This window comes from Monomorium pharaonis, chromosome 9 (genome assembly GCF_013373865.1).
Source record: "Monomorium pharaonis isolate MP-MQ-018 chromosome 9, ASM1337386v2, whole genome shotgun sequence".
NCBI lineage: Eukaryota > Metazoa > Arthropoda > Insecta > Hymenoptera > Formicidae > Monomorium > Monomorium pharaonis.
In genome coordinates, this window is record NC_050475.1 from 17,661,723 (window position 1) to 17,687,890 (window position 26,168).

The 26,168-nt window shown below is 34.1% G+C and overlaps 1 protein-coding gene and 1 long non-coding RNA gene across 3 annotated transcripts in view; one reads left to right on the top strand and one right to left on the bottom strand.

Annotated features, from left to right (window-relative positions):
* LOC105837348 overlaps positions 1-13,934 on the bottom strand; it is a 42,849-nt gene extending 28,915 nt beyond the window's left edge. The window contains exon 1 of the long non-coding RNA XR_004964690.1: positions 11,612-13,934. This is a non-coding gene — a long non-coding RNA (uncharacterized LOC105837348). The remainder of the gene's footprint in view (positions 1-11,611) is intronic.
* LOC105837346 (elongation of very long chain fatty acids protein AAEL008004) lies at positions 962-26,168 on the top strand. Of its 2 annotated transcripts, XM_036292271.1 has the most exons (6): positions 962-2,082; positions 13,941-14,013; positions 17,826-18,016; positions 23,756-23,893; positions 24,449-24,691; positions 25,300-25,656. In XM_036292271.1, exons 2-6 carry the CDS (start codon positions 13,953-13,955, stop codon positions 25,654-25,656), a joined length of 990 nt encoding a protein of 329 aa, XP_036148164.1. In that variant the 5' UTR covers positions 962-2,082; positions 13,941-13,952. The 2 variants fall into 2 exon arrangements, with proteins under 2 accessions (XP_036148164.1, XP_012537491.1); XM_012682037.3 differs by lacking the exon at positions 962-2,082 and having other exon boundaries at positions 13,953-14,013; positions 25,300-26,168.

Below are 26,168 nucleotides of genomic sequence, written 5' to 3' on the forward strand. Positions count from 1 at the left end.
AATTTGCCTTAACCTTTAGAGAACCTTTTTGGACAACTTCTTAGTGACAGGACCATTTTTATCCTTGTCAGTTCAACTACGAAAAGGTGACATCGCTCTAACGTCTAATATTAGACTTCCGGTCCGAAAAAAAATAAGTGGTTATTTTTTGCTATACTTGAACTTTATATTATTATTTATTATTAAAACAATTGTTTAACGTTATTTGTAAAAATGTGTCCAAGAATATGTATAAAAATATAATTATGACTCACTTTGTGAGATACAAAACAGTAAAATTCAAGTCATTATACAAAGTAACATCAATTTATTTCGAAATAAATATTATAATGAAGGAGATAATTGTAGATAAACAAATAAGGTTTTCGGTAAACATAACTATAAGCCTAATGTTAGTTATATGCATATGTAAGACTTATTAAACATAAAATGTCACATTTGTGAAATAAGACACAGCAATATATCACATTTAAATTAACGTCCGACTTACGATCAATTTTCTCGGAACGTGATCCTTACAAGAGAAAAATTTGTAATTATAATTAGATATAAATCTCTCTTTCGTCCTTCTGGCAAATTTTACAGTTAGCGTTCACCGCCCGAGGTACTATTATACAAATCCACCGCAAAATTACGGTTGAACGTCGTGCCGCGGGATGGCGCCAGATTTGCGAACGCACGCCTCCTCGCCGAGCCGCGCCACGGGCCACGCCACGCCACAACCGCTCCCGCAGCCGTGTGTGTGGCATCCACCCATCCGTCGTCGGGTCTCCGTCACTTCCGTTTACGCGATTAATCTGTCTGTCCCCGGCGCGCGATTACCGATTAAATTAAAGGACGCAGCGGCGCGCGGCCACGAGCGCTCTCGTAATCGAGAACGAACGTCGCGTAATCCCGGAGGCGGGAAAAGCGGGGGGGAAAGGGGGGAGGGAGGAAAAAAAAGGGGGAGGTCCGCGCCGATGAAAAGGAGAAAGAGAGAGAACAACACGGGAGCCGGCACGAAGGAAAACGTGCGCAGGTGGCGGCGGGAGGAGATGACACGGAGGATGTAGATGAGCGGGCGAGATTGCGCGACCGAAGGGAGACGGAAGAGCGCGACGACGACGACGACGACGGCGGCGTCGGCGGCGGCGGCGGCGGCGGCGGTGGTGGCGATAGGCAGAGAACGCGGTCGGGGGGAAGGCGAACTCTACTCTCGGGGAATCGAGACTACGTTCGCCTGGCAGGCGGGCGGGCGAGCGAGCGAGCGGCATAGGCGAGAGACTCGTCGGCGGCAGTGGACGGACGGACGGACGGACGGTGGCAGCGTCGTCGGTGTTAAAAGGCGGGGACGGTCGTCGCTCGAGCGTGACCGCGTGTGTGAGCTTAGCAGCGCGCGGTGGCGGCGCCAATCCCTCTCTCCTTCTCTCTTTCACCCAGGTCTTTCCTCTGTCTCTCCACGACGTCCCTCTTCTTCCGCTTCGCCTCCCCCTTTCGTGCATCCACCGCCGGGCGACGTAGAAGAGGAGGAAGGAGGACGACGACGCGTGCCGCTCGACGAGTGAAGAAAAGTTGGGGCCGACGGCGGGCAGTCGTTACTCGAGTTTACCGAGCCGCGACGACGACGAAGACGACGAGAACGGCGACGTGGAGGAGAGGCTAGCGTTCTCGTCATTCACCCGTTTGCTCGCTCTCGGCCGCTCGCTCGCTCGCGGCACACTTCGATACTTCGTCACGAGGTCGTCGGGGACGCGCGGGAAGAGACCAACCGCCGTCGGTGCCGAGGGGAAGTTGTAACCGACGATCACGGAGGAAGCGGCACCGAGGTTGTTGCCTCCGCGTTTTCTTTTCTTTTTTTTTTTCTTTTTTTTTCCCCGGCCGTTTTTCGAGCGCGGACGGTGGTGCGTTTATGTGCGCGGTCAGGTGACAGAAGGAGAGAAGACGACGAACGCGGGGTGGCTGCTTCTCGCTGCTGCATCTCCGGCAAGATCGCACCTACGAGGGGCCGGCTACGTGGTGCTCGCGAACGAAGGGTGCTCGGCGGCGTCGACGGGCGGCGAAGGTGGACGGGCCGCAGGAGGGAAGGAAAGGGAGGAATAGCAGGTGGGTGTAATTCGTAACTAGTAAACCGCAGCAACGGCGACGGGATGGGCCGCCGCGTGATCGAGGAGCGTGCACCGGCGCGCGTGTACCGGCGTCTGCACGCGTACACTTTGAGGTTAAGTGACGCACCTGCGATCGATCCGCGCGCGCGAAACTCCTCCGTCGGGCGCGACGGAGCAGCGTCAGGAACGCCCGGAGCGATGAACGCGATTCTACTCGGTGAATTCCACCCACCCACCCCCCGGCCCCGCCAAGGGATTCGATCTCGTCGAGACTCGACGTCTTTCCGACGACGACAACGACGGATCGACGATAAACGGTTTTACTCTGTGGCTTTCTCTTTTCGCGACCAACGGACCATTGTAACCCCAAAAACTTCGTTAACCTAAATTCTTTCTGAAGATTGTGTTCTACAATAGCATATAGAAATCCGTCCGTCCACCACTCGGGACGGAGTTACATTTCCCAGACTTTGCAAATTGACCGTAAATTGATTAATATTTTACACATAGACGAAACATGTAATTGTTTAATTAAAAGTAATTATACATTGCTGGCAAAACAATTTTTTTTAATTACAATTCTCAATATAATGTTTGCTATTGTAAAATTAATATTTAGCTTAAACATAAATTAACTTCACCAGGTGATTAAGAAACCTTTTCTTTAAAAATAAGACTCTTAATATAATATTTAGTGTTATAAAATTAATATTTAATTTGGTTTGGTTAACAAAGCTTAATCACCTGCGTTCATATCGTAATCCATTAGTTTAGTGTCAATCAGCAGCACGTCAGTTGTAAATTTAAATATTCGTAAGTCTACGATTTGTAAATTGACAATTGTATGCCCGTTTCTGCCAGTGCAAAACTTCAATCTTGATTTTATCTTTTTCCAATTCTAAGGAGACCCGAGAGTAAGTTAATTTACTCACGTTAACGGAAATGGACAAACTGCAGTTATACTTACAGTACTTTGCAATCACTTACAACTACGTTTGCGCTATTGCAGAATGGCCTTAATTCTGTCCAGAATTTCAAGATGCTACGCTCGACTTGTTTGCGTGTTATCTTTACACGATATCTGTTACCCTTGAACGTAAAAAAGTTAAGGCTAAAAGCTGGTGGAGAAGTTTGAGGTCCACTCCAAAATATATATATATGGATTTTCACTCATTAATGACGCGTTCAAACATCCTAGACAATGTTTGATCTTTTCACGTCAGCACAATTTATTAAACCTTGTATTTCTTATCTCGATATGATACAGTTCTCACGAAAGAATTTAAAGAAGTTTATATTATGTGTATATTTACTGAGAAAAAAATGTTAATTTGATTAAATTTTTCAACTTGATTAAATTTCTTCAGTTCAAGTATTTATGCATTTAACTTAAATACATAAAATACTTGAGCTTTAATTTGACTATTTATATATTTGACTGAAGTACATAAATAATTGAATTGAAAAAATTTAATTAAGTTGGAAAATTTAGTCAAATTAACAACTTTTTTCTCAGTATACGTGATATAATATTGATATTATGAAGAATGTAGAGTTGTGTAATACGCCAGAAAATCTCTGTAATTTCTCTAATGTAATATATAATAACGTACATAATTTTATGTGAATAATATATTCTATCTAAAAAAGATAATTTAAAAATAAGTTGCTACCACGCGCAAAACACGGTGGCGCTGATGTTTCTCTCGGGGATAAATAATACAGACGCAAGCTTTCCAATACATTCCGAATTCGATTACCCTTGAACGTAAAAAATAAGGGTAAACGAGGGAAAATTTTAAGGTTTGCTCGATGAATCATTAACAATACATTCAGATGAAATCTTTTGCTAAGAATATTTGATTTTTTTCCTGTTTGTACGCTGAAAAAAAAAATGCAATATATCCAATAAGGTATGTAGTTGCGGGCTGCCAACTACAGATGTACTCAATATAATAATATATGCTATTGCAGTATCAACATTGTACTTGCATTAAGCAGTAAATATTGTATTGAGTATTTTATGTAGTTGGCAGCCCCCAATTACATATGTTATTGGCTATATTACTTTTTTTCTGTGTATAAATTGTTAATCCTTATATCTTTCGATCTTTGCGTCTCGATAAAATATAAAGATATAGAAAAGTTTATATTATGTATATGTTAATATTACCATTACCAAAAATAGAGTTATAAAATATGAAAAATCAGAAAACCAAAATTTCCTGATTTATATACGCTGTTTGTTTGCTGCAACAATGACATACTTAAAAAAATTGTTTTTTTTTTGTAATTGTTTACTGAAAAGAAGGAAAATAGCAGCTTTATTTAATGTATTAAATAGAGCTAATGATATTTTTATTCTTTTACAATCAGTTATTATATCAAAATCATATTAAAAAATATTACAATTGTAACGATTCAAAACATTCAAAATTATTGTCTATAAAACTATTTTTTTTTTTGTTTTTTTTATGTCGTTATTGCATACATTTTATCTAAAAATAGTAATTTAAATATTGTCATCCAAATAATTTAAAAATATTTTACTCCAATACACCCCTGAAATTGACGCTCTTGAGAATAAATAATGATATTTTTTCAAGATATTTTGAATAATTATAATTGAAAGGTTATATTATGACATTCATAATTTTATGTAAATAATATATTCTATATAAAAAAGAATTTAAATAATTTAATTAATTAAAAATAATTATTTTTAAATATAGCGCAAAATGACGCCAAAGCTACTGAGAGAAAAATGTTGAGTATTAGTAACTATAATTATTCACAATTAGTATAGTAAAAGAATTATCGTTAGAAGCTCCATTTTTATAATAGTTATTTATTGCTGTAATAATTGTGTGTTTATAGTTGGTTTATAGTTGTACTAATTATGAAAAAATTTTACTTAAATATGATAATTTCAAATATTAATAAAATGTTTAAATATGGAGATGCTAAAAGTAAACATTAACACTGTATAATCACAGTTACATAAGTATTTTTTAACATTTGCTCACATAACATTATATGAATATACAATTAACACAAAAATTACAGTTAAGGTCTTACTATCTTTATGAAGCAAAAATACCACCAAAACATCATTCTCTTAACTTTTATCGCTGATTTTTTCTAAACTATACATAGTTATAAAAAGGATAAAGAATGCACACATATTAACTTGATTATTAATTTTTTCGTTTGAAAAACGTGATTAACAGAAAAAAAGTTATTCAAACATTTTTTTTTAATTACCCCGGAGTAGATTAAATTATTTTTTTTTACAGTTTTTTGCAATTATGTTTCTTCTAGTATGCTTTTTTAGATATATGCAAACGCAATCTTTCCAATATATTCTTTTATTTTTGGGACGTAAATGGAAATAAAAACAATTTTTGTCAACAAGATGCGAATTAATTTATATTACATCATCTTTTATCCTAAGTTTGCGTTTCTTATTTTCCAAATTTATATTCAAACTCACAGTTATACCGAAGATAAAGAAACAAAAAAATAAAATTAAGCCAAACAAGGTTGAGTATCTTTTAGAAGGATAATTTATTCGTTCTCTTACGCATATTCGTGACCACCGACAACGGTGATAATAATTCAATCAAATAATTCAAGTTGTTTTCGACAAAAGTTCCGTTGTTTTTAGCTAAGTTTTTGCACAGATTTATCTTTACTGTTGTTCTCTTTTTTTCTTTAACATAAAAAGAAAGAAAGGATAGGTGAATCGTGCAAGTTCAGCTGAAGAGAACAGACCTAAAGTTGCGCCGTAATCATACGTTTTACGCAAAATTTACTTTCGTTGTAATCGCCAAGTCTTGGGACTCGAGCAGTTCGTTCGCTTTCTCTCTTACGTTCAAGTGGCATGCTGAAACATTATATTAGCTGCTAACTAATAACTAATAAGCTGCAGTGAGCATGAACTTCTTGATGCTTAGTGTTCTTATAATTTTCATTTCTCTCGTTCGAATTGCGCAAATAACCGATAGTTAAATGTGCGACATTTGACTTTCATTCCAATAAAATTTCATTGAAAATTTCCTTTATGGAGATTTGTCGAGATTTATCCAAATATAAGATAGTTATTTAAAAAATTGCTTGCCCGTGAGAGAAAAAATCCATGTGTGTCGAATCGCGTGTGTCGCCTTGGTGTTATAATGTTCACATCGAAAATGTTACCTGGAGTAAATAAACGTCACGACCAGGCATGGCATTATCAGAACAGTAAGTTTGTAATTTAAAACACTGCAAATGACTGCGAAATTGAAACTTCACGAAGATAATAATGTTGCATCGTTGCGAGTATCATCACTTGGTAATTCTATGCTAATTAAGCCTGTGGTGATGCGTAGAATATAAAAGATACATGTAGATTAGTTTTTTTTTGCGTTAAAATAATCATGAAACTTCTTGCAATTTTTTCTTGCTATTTTGAATTATTCATTAAAGTCAGTATTATATAACTACAAAAATGTAGATTACATAAATTTTTTTTTATATGAAACGAAATGTTAATTAAATACCTACAAATATTGGCTAACCCAATATTTTTCACCGAATATATAAATTCGAAATATACATATGGTTTTCCTTCCATCTTTACTTTAAAATAATCATGAAAATTTTCTTGTGGTTTTTCCTATTTTAAAATATTAAGATCAGTAGAAAACTCGAAAAAATGTAGAATGTTTTATATACATAATTTTTTATATAAAAAAATGCTAGTTAAATATCTTGTTCGCCAAACAGTGTTTATTTTAACATGTTCCAAAAAGTTCTCGGAATTAAGAATATTAAAATTGGCACGCATTGTTTGCTTGTGTATCTCAAAATCCGCGGCAAAAAGATACGAAATATTTAAATTAATTCTACAATAAAAATATTAAAGACGTTAATTTACTTTTTCAATATCAGCATTTTGAGTTTTTCATGAAGTTACATAAAAATTAATGGCATTTTATATTCACCTTATTATAGTTAAACCATAATAAAAATTGCTAAGTTATAATGGAAGGAAAAATCATGATAAAAAAATAATTACCCGTATTTTTCAACGAAATCAAAACTTACGTCAAGAAAAGTGTTACGTGAACATTAGCTGCATCTTTAGATTTCTAATTTTTTAATTATAATAATTACTTAGAAGCTAGTTAAATTGTTAAAATGCGATTGTATGAAAATACACATCAAATTTACATCTAATTTTTTTATTTTCAGCAAATACCGTTCACAAAATTGCAAGCAATCATTAGCAACGCAATAAGAGTATTGTGTCCAGCTTGCAGAATTGTTCCCATTTATGCAAATTTGTTAGAATTGGATCGCCTCGCGAGTCCACGTTCGCAGTATTATACTCTGCTAAACGGACTAATCGAAACGGTCTCGAACACGGTCCGGAAAAAAAAAACGCAAAGCACACTGCGTAAATATAGAATAACACGCGCTTTGACCGCATAGTCGCGTGCTAGTGTTGGGCTATCGATAAAAGTCTCGTTCCTACGTTCGATCGTTGTGTTCTTACACAACACGAAGCTTAATTCTTCGTGTTTCGAGCCTTTGTAGACTTTTTTGAATTTTGAATTTTAACTTTTCTCTATGATTAATGTCATGATAAAATTTAAGAGTTTGTATTAGTGTATTAGAATTGACGATATATCAAAAGCCATATGATCATGTATATATAATTATTGACATCTTGTATCAATATTACACGATATTGCAACGAGACATTCTTTCGAAGAATTTGCTTACGAAAGAATTAAGAGAAAGTGCGACTTGCATGGCCGATTACGTACGCAAGTTTCAAACGATTTCTGCGTATGGCATATTTTGGCTATATCTGATTAAATCAATTATCAATTAATTGAGCATTAAGTCTTCTTTTAAGAAAACAATGAAACGTTGAAAAAAGGAGTTGAAGAATCAAACTTTTATGCAACTTATACATCTTTCAACCTGCGGCCAATGCCAGCGCGAAATTTTCGAATGACACGTACTCATAATAAAAATTTCAAATATTGAATTATCGCTTGATTTTTATTTACGATTTCTGTCTTGATTCCGCCGTGATTGTTGCGGTCGAACGTGACAGCTTTTGTGCTTCGCTGCTTTTTCACGTTGCCATTTAACGTGATAACGTAATCTTCCATTGCGATTAATCATAAATGAACGAGGAACTCGTGGTAATTGTTGTAATCAAAATTCGCGGCTATTGTTCTTAATTGCGGCTCGAAAACGGCATTCCATCTGCGATATAAAAATGATAAAGCAGTAATTATGCTCGGCGGTATTATTTAATCTTTATTACGTGTAGTTTGTATAATCAGCTATATTACTGCAAGATGGCAACAGCGAGTACAACTTTCTACTCTTGTAGAACACTATAAATAACGCGAAATTACGTTCACTTACAAATCGTAAAATCATTTTTCTAACAGAATTCACGCTACAAATCGTGGAAGCATCCGTCGTTTTCTCTGTTTTTTTATTTCCACTGTTTACACCTTTCGTGGAATGCAACTTGTAACACATATTTCGTATGCAAAACCTGTAACTCCATTATACAATTAATTCATAACAATCTACAAATTAGGTTAAATGATTTTTCATCATTTGTTATAATTTATTTAATACATATTTTGATATTAAAATATGTATTAAATTAATTATTTTTTACATTTTTCATATTTAAATAAAACATTAGCATTTATCATAAATGTAAATCATAAATGTAAATATTGCACATTTGCGTTGAAATATTCACTAAACATAACAGATTTGTTACTTTTTCGTTTTTTTCTTTATTGCAAAGATAAATTTACAATTTTACTAGTAAAACACAATCATGAATAAGCGATTACTCGTCGATGTGATTAACCGCGATTATTACGAACGATATGAATTAGAATCTTTCCAGGAAATCCTAATAAAAGAGCGGACTCTCTTAAAGCTTCATATATCAAAACATCTTAAGATAATGTATTTTACATTTTATGTATATTGTAAATTTTTATTACGACATGATTTAATAATCCGGAAGATTCTCTGAATAATTGATAATGGGACGCAAGCTTCCGCAAAAGTAACGTAAGAAAAATCTACATACACTGAGAAAAAATGTTAATTTGATTAAATTTTTTAGTTTAATTAAATTTCTTCAGTTCAAGTATTTATGCATTTAACTTAAATACATAAAATACTTAAGCTTCAATTTGACTATTTATATATTTTACTGAAGTACATAAATAATTGAATTGAAAAAATTTAATTAAGTTGAAAAATTTAGTCAAATTAATGTTTTTCTCAGTGTAGTGATTGAATTAGATGAATCATCCGTATAGAAATACTTCTGGAACAGTCTGTACTAAAAATAATCTTGTATAAACAGGTTTAAAATTGATTTTTTTGCTTGTAAAAATTTAAATTGGGCACTATATATTTTTTGTAATATCCGCAATATATAATATTCAATATTAAAACAAAAAAATCTTGTTTTTCTTTTTAAAACCTAAAAATAATCTTTTTAAAACAATTTAAGTGTAATTGACAGTTTTATTAGAAAAAAAATTTCCAAAATACCTGAGAAAACTTGGCAACTTATTATAAAACTACTCCAAACAGATCAGTTTGATCGTAAGATTAATTAGAAGTTACGTGCAACGACGTATCATTTCGTATATAAAGAGAATAATTATTTTTACTATATCAAGATATAGTTTACTATATCAAGATATCGTTCAAGCTATCATTAGATAACATTTTTTGTATGTCTAACATATTTCAGATGTGCAATAATAATCTGTAATACTACTTAAAGCGATTAACAACTACAATTGAATAGATATTATGCAACATTAATTAAGGAAAAAGGATCATTATATTTAAAATTATTAAATATAATAAATACTTGATCAAAAAGATGACTGAACTGAGCTGCACAATTATTATGTTATGAGTTATAACATAATTTACAATAATAAGAAATAAATTATAAAAATTGATAAGAACTGTTTTTGTAACTGTATAACATAATTTACGATAATGAGAAATAAATTATAAAAATTGATAAGAACTGTTTTTGTAACTGTATAACATATTTTACGATAATAAGAACTAAATTATAAAAATTGATAAGAACTGTTTTTATAACTTTCCGTGTAACAGCGAGTCACAAATTATTGTGCGACATAAATTTCATAAAGTTAAAATAGCAATAACAATAGCTAGAAGTCATAATAAAATTGATAAATGATGCTTAATGAGGATCTTGCATATCGCGCAAGAGAGATTAAGCGATAATATCTTGTATAAAACGTTTATGTATCTCTAAAGATTCAAAAGTCTAAAAAAATAAAAGTTAAGAAAAGAATTTTACCACATCGCTGTGGTAATTAGACAGTGCGATTTGTTTGCAAAATTGATTAATTGGAAATACACTTAAGCGCACAGCTGTAGAAGAGAAATGTCAAACTGATTAATCTGGTTTTGCACCGCTGATAAGTTAAGGTGACCATGTCACGCCGATAACGAACTATGTGAGTTTTGTGCTGTATGTAAAAATAAAATATCAATTTTTTTATCGTAACGATTTAATTATTTAATTTTTCAATTTAATTCCTTGCAGATAAATACATACAAGAAACAAATTGCTATAGAATTCTGATAAAATTTTAAGAATAATTACACATAATTTACGATACTGTGCTAGATAATTTTAAAGTTAGTTTTGTTTTATCGAATTACATTGAGGTTTGACATCGAATTCAATAATAACATAATTGTTAATCAACAACAACAATTGTTAATAACAACAACAAGATCTCACTTTTTATCTTATTTACATATACATTAAAATGCTATTGTGGATCATTAAAAAACATGATAAATATTTATGATGTCAAAAAGAGAGGCAAAATCTAATTATAATAATATGCTTCACACATACACATAATTTATAATACTGAATGAACATTCCCCACATCATCAGTTTTCTCGTGACGTTTCCGACCGCTGGATTAACCCGTTTCAGGTACTTTTCCACTAGAACTGGCTAATCAGAGTTATACCATTCTTTAGAAGAATGGCCGTGACTGACCTATGACGTCATTAATCATCGCTCCCGGAGCGATTAACCCAAACCGGTCGAAAACGCTATTACTATGAATCACATATGCTAATAATAATAAAAATATTTATTTCTTTTTTCCTCAGTTTTACACACTAGAACACTATTGCACATTGCAAACAATTATAAAAACCAAATATGTTAATGAACTAGGGCAGGACCCAATCGAAATATTTGTAATTTTAATATACGTCACACACGTGCACGCGCCTTCCTTTTACGCTGCCTAACTCTGGTGCAATTGTTTCTGACGCGCCATAATTGTGTATTTAGTAACTTTCTCGCGGCACACTTCGCGATACCTAAGGTGGCCGCTCTCGTGTCACTTTTCCGTCTCCCCTTTTCCCTTTTTGTTTCGAAGGCTTGCCACCGAGTGGCTACTCACCTGTCTGTTTATGTAATACGCGTAATCGACCGGGGGAAGCTACGTCGAAAGAAAGGCAGAGAAATTTACGCGAGACTCGATAAGCTCCAACTAAATCATGATTTGTACCGGCAAAATGCTTTGCTATCAGCATTATCTCCCTCAGCCATTCGATTGATGACACATATAGCAAGACATAAAAGGCTCTTTGACATAAAATCTCAACGATAAGAGGAGGATCGATAAAAACCAAATTGCAAATGCTGATATGCCGAATATTCATACCACGGCTCTTATAATGATCAGATTTTGTAAATCGAGTTTTTTTTTCGATGACAATCCAAACTAAACACGAAAAAAGTGGTATGTATTTTTGGATCAAAGAAACCTCTATGAAATATTTTATGTAATGTAATACATTATATGATATAGTAACGAAAATTGATATTTGAGTATCTGTTTAAACATCCCAGACGTGAACTTGAATTATATTTGCTTAGTCTGTTTTCCTATTATCTTATTATATAGACATTCGTTAAGATTGATATTTTAAAAACTTTAAAAACGTATTAAAAAATTTTAAAAACGTAGTCTACAATGAAGTTTTAAGCTTTAAGCCGTAAGAAATTTTAATAAAAATCGACTGTGATTGGTCAATTTCTTATTAGACTTAAAGCTTAAATCTTCATTGTAGACTTAGTCAAGTAGAAATGAAGAATACGAGTTAAATAAATTGCTATATTTTACGTTGGAAATTGTATAATTAATTATAATGTAATTAATAATGTAATAATAACGCTAATAATATAATTAATTATTCGGTTATACGGCATATGTCGGATATGTAAAAAGTTGACATGAATAGTAGCTTTTAATAAAGGCATCTCTCGCTACGGGAAAATTAATTGGATAAAATACCTTATCATTGAAAGCAGTCGTGACGGATTCTCACGTCATTCTGCGTTGCACAATCGTAACCTAGAAAACGTTACACAATAAACAAATTTCTTGACGCTTCCATTATAAGAATATTGACATATAATAAACAACGTGATGATCATATCGATCATACTCCGGCTTGCAAGAATAATTCTTACTCATGGTAAAGTCAAACGCCAAAGTCAAGCTCTCAGCGCTGTCTTTACACCGCCTGAACAATCATCGTGGCCGGACTCGCATGAACTAAGTGCACTTATCAAATATGAATTAACTACATAACTGTACGTAGGTTAGTATTCACTTTAACGCGATCGAGCGCGTAAATACGCCCACATATACAGTCGATCGCTCGCGACTACGCCTACCTACCTTACACCGAGATTAAAGCTCGGTGTATCAATGACAATGTCATCACGGCCGTTGTTCAATGAAGAGATTCGACAAAATGTTAGCTCGCACACATTCTGGCGACCGTTACTTCGACCCACTAACAGACGGCAATATACCACACGATATTTGACATACAAAATCACGACGAGGCGTGAGCGTATTAAGGAACCCGCATGTGACTGCTCGGGAGAAAATTGGGCCGGAATAGTCGACTTACACCGACACACAAAACAAAGTTGAAAAGAAAAAGTAACAATTTTCTGCTATATTGTGATTCATATTTACGCTACTTATTCTCTTAAAACATTTTATGAATCATTCTTGTTTGTAAAATATTCGCGATAAAGTAGTTATGGCTCAGTACTTTTATCAGCTCGCTGATAAAAGCTGATAGAAGGAATGAAAAAAAAAGAGAAGAATCACGAATAATTCGATATAAAAGAAGCTATAATTATTTTAATGTATCACTCGCAGATGTAACACAGGTATGAGATACTCAAAATTTTTTTGATATATTTCATAATCATATTCAATGACAGAAACGACTGATAGATAGAGGATAATCCTTTTTTCATCGTAGTGGCAATACTAGTTATGATTGAAATATATTTTTATGTAACATACCTAAAAGGTATTGAGTTATGAAATTTTCAGTGATGACTCTCGGTGAAATCTCTTTTTCCCGCACTTTTATGGTGATTTCACTTATAATGTATACTGTCTATTTTTATGGGTTTCATGTAGGAGCGTTACTAACACGCGCGGAAAGAAATGAAAGATCATCGTTTTCTATTATTCAATGAAAATGCCGTGAATACAAATATATATTTGAAAGGGACAGTAGAACTGATTTCATTAGCATTATAATAATCTGATTTTATACTTTTTTTTTTTATATTTAATCTAATACATTCTATACGTACTGTCTCTTACCCTTAGCATGATTTAAGAATTCTCAGTGTCGTCTTCTCAAAAGTGAAGTATAAACAAAAAAATAATTCTTATTATATTTTACTTTCAGATTCTATTCAAGATGACGAGCGCTGTAACAAGCATGGTGCATAGTTATAGGGACCTTATGGACAATCAGTCCGGTAAGTCAGATACATTTCAATTATATTTTAACATTTTTAGCTTTTATATCAATTATATATATATAATTAAAGCGTATCTCGGAATTATATGTGGAATAATGAAAAAAGGATTTTGTTTTTTTATAAACTCATAAAAATGAACGAAAAATCGATCGAAACAGTATAATACCAGTTCTCTTATAATTATGTCACGAAGAATATTACAAACGCCTGTTATTATTCCGAAACTCGTTTCGAAAACTTTTGTTATTATCATTCTAAAACCGATTATCACAAACAAATAGAAATCGAAGATTACAGTTATATGACTGTAAAAATAAAATGTTTTTCAGTGATTTAATTGATCGCCGTTTTTATTATTTATTGTTAATTTAAATAATAATATCAAGCGCAGTAATGATAATAATTAAACTGTAGTACTTAATTTGTTATTATTAATTAGGTGTGACACTCGTATCACATTGCAAGTGTTTTTTTTTTTTATCCGTAATCACACATTTTTTAATCTTCAAAAGTGGCATTCATTTTTAAACCTCGCACGGTGCTGCTAAATTATTAAAAAGAATCAATTATGAGAATCATGATTGAGATCTTCGAAAAAAACATTGACGTCATCTTAATGCGTTGTACGCAAATATAAGAAAATTTTTAACGATCTTCCGTGAGATATGTTCAAGCAATCATCGAATCTTTTGAGATATGTTCTAATAATTCATGAAATCTCTTAACTAACTTCTCTAACGTGAAAACGACATTGCTATTGACAGGCAGGGTTCTAATCTCCGCATAAGGAAGCACGTACTAAGAGCTCTTTGAGTTGTAAAATCGAATGGCGATAAAAATTATTCGTTCCACTTTTGCGAGACTTGGTAAATTTATGAGATTGAAAAAGTAGCTTGTAAAACGTTCTAAGTTGACACAACGCCTTCAATCAATAATACACATGGATTAATGCAACCATGAAATATATGTTTATACACACTTTTTTTTTCTTACTGCTATTACATAATGCAGTTTCGCAAATATGCTAATAGAGGAAGTAAAATGGAGGACATTTACGTAATGCGGACCATTAAGTGGTCCAGTATTGGATGTTTGATTAAATGACACAACGCTCACGTAAATATCTGATGCTGCCGGATGAAAGCGAATAAGATCGGTATCTCGCACTTGCCCACGTGTTTTCGCTGATCGAAAGAGCGAAAGAGAGAGAGAGAGAGATCATGCAAATTTATTCAAGAGAACGAGAGGTTTCTCTCGTCGGAAATCTCACGCGTATTACAACCGAAATTTCAGCGATTCCGAGAGTCTGTTTACCGCGCGTATTTTCACGGCGACGAGAAACCCCTTCCTCTCACCCTCTCCCCCCCCCCCTTCCCCCTCCCCCTCCCGGCACGGAATCTTCCGGCACGGCGCGAGTCAATATCGTGTCGTAACGCAGGCGTTCCGTTTCTAATTTCTCCGGGAACCACTCGGAATCCTTGACCCTCCCCGTTTTCCATACAAGTCATTCAGCCGTGGTTCCTGTTCCGATATCTTTCGCGATCTATCCGCGTAGCGACACGAAAAATAAACTCCCACACTAATTTTTAAATAAGAATTATCATCCGTTTGCCTCCTTGGACTTTGGCTCTGAAGAAATCTATTTCTCATCGCTGCTTGACCGTCAGTCCTCCAGCATTTACAGAAGAGGAAAAGTTTATTCAAATCAAGCAATTAAACGATGGATAAGTAGGCAGTTTACGAGAAGATATTTGCAAAATTTATATTCTTATTCCGCTTTTAACTTTCACGCGAGCGAATTGTTGAGAGAGCGAGTAATCGGAGAGTAAAGCCGGGATGGCAAGGGCCGGGTGTACGAAACGAAGGATACCTTATGATGGACATATGATTTAACGTATGATTCAACATATGATTGTACGTTCGTTAACACGTTGACGAAAACAGAATTGCGAATTAAAGATGGATCGATCCCGAATCTCCGTAACGAAGCGGGGCCAGCACAGCACGTGCATTCGCCGCGCCGCGCGGCAATTGCCGGATGGGTGGCCGGGTCCTGTGCACGTCTACTCCACTGCAAAGGAACCGCGAGGGGAAGAAAGAGTGCTAACGCAAATAACGAACGTGTTCGTCCGTGGCGTCAATACGGCGTTGATACGGTGTATAAGATCGGCGGCGTTATCTTTAATCGGGGCGTGACGAGAGCAAGAAAATTGCACGGTCTGACGTTTCGTCGCGGCGCGTCTTGAAATCGATGAGGGCGGCAATATCTTACTCCGGTGTTCTGTGGCGACCAATTTTTTTCTTCCCCCCACCCCCCTCCCTCGCTCCCGCCGCCCTTCCTTTTCGCCGTTAACGCGGCGCGGAGGGAATTCGTGCCGTGCGGAAAACAGACGTAACGCCGACGAAGCGGCGTCGGGCGGCCGCGTACTTTCCGCTAATCATAGGCCGTGCAGACGCGGAGGCGCCTGCAAGTCAGTTGCATCCGTCGTTGCGACGACCGACCGCCCTTTTGCCGCATTGTTGATTTCGTCCTCGCGAGGGGGTATTACGTAACGGCCCCGAGTGCACGGATAGACGAAATTCGATGCAATATTCACCGTCGCCTAGCGCTTCGCTTTGTCATTACAGTTGCGTGCCTCGTAACTCCGCCTGCCTGCCCGACGCTTGCACCCACTTTCCTTTCCCGATACCAACCGGCATGCGCTTGTTATTGGGACATCGCTCTCTCGCCTTTTTTTCTTCACCTCTCGTCGATTAACCGGATTAACGGATCCCTCCGTTTTGTCATCATCCGACTTCTCCACGTCAACATCAACGTGGAAAATCCCTTACGTCAAGGGGCCTCGCGATACCTGAATATTTTAGAGCGCGCCGTCGTCCATGCGCCTCGTAAACAGGTCAAATTGGCTTGCTAATTAACAAGGGCGTAAATTATTAAAACTGAAGCGTGTATATAAAGTGTAACATCGACGCGCCGCATCGTCAGCTTGTAATCGAGTCGTCGGTCAATTGTGTGTTGACCAACAGTCCAAGCGTTTCACGCGAGAATGTTGGAAAAAGCAGATATAAAGGGAGAGGGAGGAAAGAGAAAGAGAGAGAGAGCGGAAAAAAATTGTTCCAGGTATCGTCGGGTCGCACCCGAGTGCAGGGGTAATTTAGCGGAAGGCGACTGCTCACTCGTTCGCGCCTCGTGCACGCACTCGCGCCTTTTTCTGCTTCCTCCTCTCGTCGGAGGGTGGAAAAGAAAGACGGCGGCGACGGTGTTTTCTAGGATGCACGGAAAACCGAGCGTATTGGCCGCTTGTTGAAAATCACCGGGATAACAATTCAGGCCTTTAGGCGCTTGAAGATCCCGTAATTCTAGAAAGGAATCGCGCGCGATCGCAACGAACGGCCGATCTGACGTTTCGCTGAAATTTACGCCTTCGCAGCCGTGGAATTACAACATCGACGGATTCGTAAACGTGGATTTATCGGCAATGGTGCAACAATGTCTTGCCACCGTATTCTTCCTGTCCACCAATAACAAATGTTGACCTCGTTTAAGGTGCGTGTTGCGCAAGACATTACATAATACGAAGACGACTCTTGTTGTTGCACGCTCTACTTGCCAATGTGCATATATGATATACATGTATTGCAAAACGTCCGATACTCTTTGCGGGAGCGAAATTTCACTTTGTTTTTCCCCGCCGCCCCGGTCCCTTTCGTCTGCTTCTTATTTTAGATGGCGTCGCGCACGAACCCATCCCTTCGCCGGTGATTTGTCTCTTGTTTTTCTAACGTTTGTTTTCTCTGTTTGTTTCCAGATTCCAGGGTGAACGATTGGGCGATGATGAGCAGCCCCTTCCCGACCCTGGCGATATGTCTGTCGTACGCTTACTTTAGCAAAGTTCTGGGACCGAAGCTGATGGAAAACAGAAAGCCTTTCAATCTTCGACGGGTCCTCATAATGTACAACTTCCTACAGACCCTCTTCTCCACATGGATATTCTACGAGGTACGTTTTTCTCTTGCGTATTTCTATAACGTTGGATTTACTGTCGCAATTAATCGGACTCGCACACAGGGAGTTCACTATAACTACATTTCACTATAACAGTGAAATTCCTAAAGGCTAATCTAACAATATGCTCTTTGCTTCTTGTTTGTTGCCTTTGGCCTGTTACCTTCATTACTCTTATTGTGGGTAAGAGTAATCAAAAGATATGAAATTTTTTTAAATAAAATTGAATTAAATACTTCAAAATTTGTTTATGCTCCAGTATAATTTATTTTATATCCGTTAGGGTCGGTCTCACCAACTCCAATTAACTTAATCAGAGCCGATTAAATTAATTAATGATAAATTGAATAAATAATATCCGTAATGAATAATATGCTTATACATTTGCGAACGAACGGTTTTTGTAAAAAAAAATCACCATCCATGATTGTTCGCGTCGGCAAGATTACTTCTTTTATAAATTCGTAATCACGGCGACTTGACCGCGATTGTCTTTCCGCGCGGCGATCGACAGAGAATTGTCTTCAATTATTTCTCCTCCGCCTTTTTGTTTCGACGTTCAATAACTACCGTTGGTTCAAGCAGGTAGCAGAATGCGGTTCCGAGGAATTATTTCGAGAGAAATCGCAGTCTTTCGAGAATTAAAATGATCCTTAAAAAAACCTTGCAAAATCCATTTATGATAATTACTTTACTACTAAAAAAAATTTCAAAATTAAATATTCTTTTGGAGCACCAAATAAAAAAAAACTTTCTTACATTGTATAACTTTTTTTTCTCTTAATTTAATTATATTTATGAATATCTAGTAGAGTGAGTGCATGAATGACATTCTGATAATATTTAATAATATATATGAGCGATTACCGATCAGTGAGACTCTTGAGATAAGTATTCTACATCGCGATTGGAATGTTTTATTGTTGTCTTACGAACATAATAATGTAAGAATAACGAGTTAATGGAATTCGGTCAGAAATGTAACCGACTCGCGGTATTGATTACTATCTGTAAACGTAAACGGAAATTACATGGCTCGAGTGAATACCTGTTGCTATATGACATATATATATATATATATAATCAATATTAACAATGTATATTATGCACATGTTAATGAAATATACATATTTATCAATATTATAATTTAATCGAAACTTATTTCCTGTATAGGTCAACATCCAGGTGTCACAGTTCTTAGTTCAAAAATTAAAAAAATACTTTACTATTTTGTCTATTACAGTGAAAACTTGAAGACACGATAGAGATAATGTTGCAAATTATAAAAATAATGATCAAATGTGTTCGATAATTTTTAGAGATTGTTTTAATCACTTTAAGTTTTAAATACTCATGATTGGGTCAATAAAGTATTCTTTTTGGCACTGATCATATTCTACACAAAATAATTGTACACGATCAGAATATTCTACACAAATATGTACACAAAAAAATTGTACGTGGAGAAACTGTGCACAAGAATTATTCTTGAATGAAAAATTGCACGCAGATATATGTGTGTAAAAAAACTGTGTTTTTCCCACGCATAATATATACGTGTGTAATTAACTTACATTATGTGTAATTAAAGATAATTGTTGTGTACAGTTTTTTCACGTAAAATTTTTTGTGTATAATATATTTGTATACAACACATATTTATGTAGAATATTCTGATCGTGTACAATTTTTGTGTAAAATATGATCAGTGCCTTCTTTTTCTTCATATTGTACCATAAGCAGGATTAGCAAAATTTTATATTTTTTAAATAAAGTACGCCAATTGCAAAAACTAATTATTAGTATAATTTATCAGTTAAACCAATATCTTTTTGCATAAAGTTATATATATTAATATTTCATCATTATATATTAATTATTTGTATAATTTTTGCTAGCAGCTAATTAATTCCGTTAAATATAAATTAATTAAGTTAAATATTCAGAAAAATGGAAAAAATCTCGAAATCATAGTTTTTTTCCGATCGACTAAACTTTTCCGATCAACTCTGAAAGGTTAATACGAGTCAAGGAATTTAATTTCCATGGAAAATTAAGCTTTTGATACTAATGAACAAATTATATTTGTACTAATGCAATATAAACATTGATTAATGTATAAACGTGTGTATGTGCATATGTATGTTTCACAACCGGATTTGATCAATCGTATATAGTATCAAACGTATATAGTTAAAGATATGTTAATCGTATCTGGGTCTGTGTAGTCAATATTGCGTTCACATATCGTGATACAGTTACGCGTATGCGAACACGTTATCGGTGCCACGCGGAAATGATCAAAATCTTATTATATCAGTAAAAGAGATAGGTCACGGTAATGGTCAAAACAGTTCATGTTTTAATTTTTTTAATGTCAGAGATTAAAATTACTAAAAAGAGATATGTCACGAAATGCGTACGTTATGTGACGAATGTGATGATTATACAAAAAGTGCAAATACAATTGACTTACATCTACAAAAATTTTAAAAAAGGGAAAAATCTACCTGCATAAATGGATCTCATTTTTTACAATATTGTTTTTATGATATTGTTAAAGAAATATATGTTTTTGTTATTTTCTTCAAGAATTTGAAATGTAATATTAGATAGAAAAAAAATAACAACTAAGTTTTACATTTAATATTTTGTAGAAATATTCGTGAAATAATACGAAAAAGCACGTATATTCTCACTTTCTTTATCCTTTGTCAATTTTTCATGAATCTTCTACAGTATTTAATTCAAATGTGTAATTCGAAATATTTTTTCTAATATTTCAATTTTTACAAAATTTTTATTGCAAAGCTACTGTCCATTATGACATAATTCAGAATATGAATCAAAGCTTCTTAAACAATGTTGCAAATGACAATTTTATATAATCGCGGTTTCTTCCTGCATTTCAAAATTAATTTGCAAATAAACGCTTAGGTATTTTCTATTGAAACGAAAATTATTGACTTTCCCAATTATCCTGACACGTGTCATTTATGCTCAGATTCTCTAATTTATTCATGACATGTCATTTAAGAACAGATTCTCTAATTTATTCATGACGTTCGTAGACCTGTAGTTCTTTTCCTAAATACGGAGCCTCATTGAATTTAAATGAAATGCTTAAGCATATATGTTGTTTTATGACGTTAATCCGCTTAATTAAAGTTTTATTTATACGAGACGATCATTACAAGTTAAAGGTAGAATCTGAATTACGATTGATCAATTTTTCCTGGTATTCCCCATATATAAGTAATTTATTTAATTATTTTAGAAATAAATAATATGCAATATTATTACGATTAGATACAAGATCCTCATTTTGTCATAATCAAGTATTCGCTACAAAAATTTTAAATAACATTAACCTATTTTAGTTGACCCATATTAGAAATACGACACGGGTATCAATGCATAATTTTACACACTAATGGATTTTACTAACGTCAATCAGATGTTATTAACATAACAAATGATAGTCAATTACGCGAGAAGTTAATTTTTATGCTGTGCATTTGACACAACGTGGCCGATATTGTGAAATTTGTCCTTGTTTATTTTGGCGTATTTAATGAAACGCGAATTAACGGCAATTTTTTTACAACGATGAACAATACAAAGTGTCGACCTGTCACTGAAAAAATTCATAACTTCAAGAACAATAGACACACATAGATGAAGTGTAAAATTGTTATTTAATGGTGTTAATTGCAATCACACTATGATCATCAGATAACCATAATTTGTAACTGAAAAAAAGTCTTGTTGAATTAATTGTAAATCTGGTAGGTTTAATTAGAATCTGAACCGTAAATTCACATCAACCAGATTTCCAATTAATTCAACAAAATTCTTTTTTCAATGTGTATATTAACGTATCAAAGTATGATTATCTCATGATCATAGTGTGATTGCAATTAACACCATTAAATAACAATTTTATACTTTATCTATGTGTATCTATTGTTCTTGAAGTTATGAATTTTTCATGACAGGTCGGCACTTTGTATTATTCATCGTTGTAAAAAAAAATGTCATATTTAAGGACTAATTGCTGTTAATTCGCGTTTCATTAAATACACTAAATACAATAAACAAGGACAAATTTCACAATATCGGCCACGTTGTGTCAAATGCACAGCATAAAAATTAACTTCTCGCGTAATTGACTATTGCATGTTCATTATACATGCCATACGCTACAAAAACTATCTTGCAAGACTATAAGTTACTTTAATCTAACAAATACACAAAAAAAATTAATAAAAAAACAAAATTTTAATTTTTTTTTATTATTAGTTTTTAGTTTTTTAAATAACATGTGTTATAAAAAAAGTTTACAAATTTAGGCAATACTAAATTTTAATAATACCAAAAAAAGAAGTATTATTTTCAGTCAAAGGGTATTTTGAGACTTAAATAAATCAAATTTTAATTAATTTGATTCAACAGTGTTAATATTATTTCTGTATATAAAAATACAACGTACGAATTTTATTTTGATTTTGATTTATTTTAATTTACATATGTTATATTACATATACTACGTTATTCATTTACAACATGCTAATTATTAAACTCAAATGAAAAATGTATCGTGCAAAAAGACACTATGTATAATAATGAGCAAGTGAAGCAGTCACAACTACAAATCAACATTTTTCATTTTTTAACCAAACTATCAATTCTTAAAAATTAATGCCTATTTCAAAACTTGAATATTATCAATTTTTAATTACTGATAAATAAAAAAATACATAAGTAAAAAAAATGTATAAAAAATACGTTTAAAAAATCTTAACATTTTCTCTTTTTAATATCATATTTTTTTTATTATTAAACTCATATAATCCTCCACATTTAAATCTCGCTTAAAAATAGATTGTGACTCAATAGTTGTGTTCAATTGTTGATAATAATAGGGAGTGTAAGACTAATTTACTTTGCAAACATAATGGTCGTCTTTTCAATGCGTAACAGATTATAACAGTATTGCAACTCCTAAGTGTAATTGGAGCCATTTAGCGAATTAATTCTACGCTTACAACGACCTCGTGAATGTCCGACGCCTTTTAGCCACGCCGATCCATTCTTAAATCCAAGGAAATTTAATTAAACAGACTGTTAACTCAAAAATTACATACATTTTTCTAACAGACAGACATATATATATATATATATATATATATATATATATATATATACCTGCTCATCTTTTATTCGTTTTTAATCTTTAATTTAACAAAAATGTGAAAGAATATAGAAATTTTTATATGTAAGACACAGAACACAGGTCGCAAATGTGAATAAAGTAGTCATGTGGAAGCATTAATAATATTAACCCTTTTTTTTTTAGTTGTCCGTGCTTTCGATTTGTAACCCATTCTGCATTTAGAATAATCTTAATTTGAATAACAACAAATAACATTTTCAGTTTACTTGATTTGAGTTCTAGAAACATATGTAAATTTTGTAAACCTATTTTAAAATAGCAAAAAGTAAAAATTAAAACTGTATTTGAATAATTCACTAGCAAAGTACGATTTTTTAATTGCGATTTCAAGTGCAATTATTGATAGCCTTCTATTGTAAGATATTTTCTCTCGGCTTATAACATATCTAATAATCATAACAAAAACTCGCGTAAAAAATTTTATTACTTGATTGTTACAACTTTAATAAAGCAACGTGAAGCAGCATAATCAAATGGTTCGAATATTATTGTTTCAGTATCTTATGAGCGGTTGGTTGAAAGGTTACAGTTTACGATGCCAACCAGTGGATTATTCATCCAGCTCGATGGGCCTCAGAATGGCAAGAACTTGCTGGTGGTACTATTTTAGCAAATTTACCGAATTCTTCGATACGGTAAGTATCATTTTTTACTTGACTTGTCAATATAAAGTATAGCAAATATAAAAAACACGGAAGGTCATTCAATAAATACACTTACACAAGCATTAACTTCAGTAAGCATCTTCAGATTTAAAATACTTCTCGTAGAATTAATAACTTGTGAAAAAATTAATGACTCCGTCTTCTTTACATATCTATTGCTTTATTTAATGCATTTCTATCTTTACAGATATATTAATATACTTTCCAGTTGTTTTATTTCTTTTTTTCTATTCTTATTAATATATAAAGAACCATATTATTTATGAACGTTTATTTATATCTATACAAATATTATATAATGATATGGAATGTCTTAGAAAACTGAATCGTAATGATATTCATTATATCATTAAAGAGTTAATGAAATGATTTATGGGGGAAACTTTAAGCAAAATGATCGATATATATATATATATATATGTATGTATGTATGTATGTTTGTATGTATGTATGTATGTATATATGTATGTATGTATACCGAGAAAGCTGAAGAGAACTAATCGAAAAGTTTGCACGATTTTTTAGCTGTTCTTTATTCTAAGGAAAAAGAACCAACACGTTTCAACGCTTCATGTAATTCATCACGGGGTAATGCCCTTCTCCGTGTGGATGGGGGTGAAATTTGCACCGGGCGGTCACAGCACGTTTTTCGCCCTTCTCAACTCCTTCGTACACATCGTGATGTATTTCTATTACATGGTAGCCGCGATGGGGCCGCAATTCCAGAAGTACATCTGGTGGAAGAAGTATCTTACTACCATGCAAATGGTAAGTTCGGCATCGCGTCATTACGAATTTAAAAATAATTACAGCCATTACAGAACTACCCTCGTTACAAGTGACAATTGCAGCTTACAGAACTTAATATTCTTAGCAAATAGCATTCTATTCGAATGTCGTCAATTAAGCATTTTTAACTATTTTTAAAATATATTCCACATTTAGATAAGTATAATACTAAATTTGTAATACTTTTTGAAAATACAATAATGAATATGAAGATTTTTTTCACGGTAATGGATATGGAGAACTGGAAAGAGTACGGTTTCAGGTACAGTTAAATAATTCACACTCAGAAAATGTGTAACACTTAATCGCAAAAGACCGTCTCTCGTATCCAATAAAATTAATTAAATAAATGAAATTAACAAAGGGGATTAAAACGAATCACTGACCGAGTTCTCAATTTGAAATCTCATTTATTCAGTAATTCCGCCCATCTGTCAGTGTTATACTAACACCGGTTTCTCTAGCCTTTAAAATACATCGCTATATTTTGAGCCACTGCGATTTGGCGATACAAATTTGGCATGCCATAGAAGTTTTTGGTTTTACTTTTATGATTACTTACCTAGCAGCTTTCATCCTGCTTTCAGGTACAATTCGTGTTGATCATGGGCCATCAGTTCCAATTACTCTTCACCGAGTGCAACTATCCGCGAGGTTTCATGATCTGGATCGGCATGCACGGCGTCCTATTCCTTGGGTTGTTTTCGGATTTCTACAAGACGAAGTACACAGGCGGCACGAGGAAAAACTCAGCAAGGAAGATGCAAAACGGTTCATCTGGCGGTGCTTGCATGCCGGTTTTGGACGATAACGATAGCGCGACCCACAACGGCGTGTCCTCGTATGCTACAATCTACAACAAAGAGTACAATAGCTGTTACAGCAATGGCACGAACAACGGTTACGTCGCCAACAATAACGTCGCGGAGAAAAAACTTGCTTAAAACACGAACATATTTTTGTGTGTCAGCCGCTGGTCAGCCGCTCGCGTTGATCTTATCGTACCTACAATTACCATTTGTCTATCGTGAAAAATCTCTTGCAACATATTTACAAACCTAGGCGTGATAATACGAAGCCAAATCACACGCATGTGTAAAAAGAGAACTCAAGAGACGAGTTCTTGAAAGAACTGGCAAGTATAAAACGAGATGTCTCGTTAAATATTCTGCGTTGTTAGCAGAGCAGTAGTTGTGTTCACTAACATAGTATGACATCGACAGGGCTGTTACAATATCCGTGTTAAAAAATAGTAGGAAAAAGAGTGAAGGAAAAAAACAAACAAATGCGATACAGTTGATGACTAGAAAAACAGATTACGGAATTTTCCTTTTTGAGTCTTTGTAAGACATTTAAATTTTTGATTAGTGAGTTGTTGATATCTGCCATACAAAAATAGAACATCGATAATACTATCGTTAATAGGAGTGGATACAAAAACATCAGCAAAAAAAAA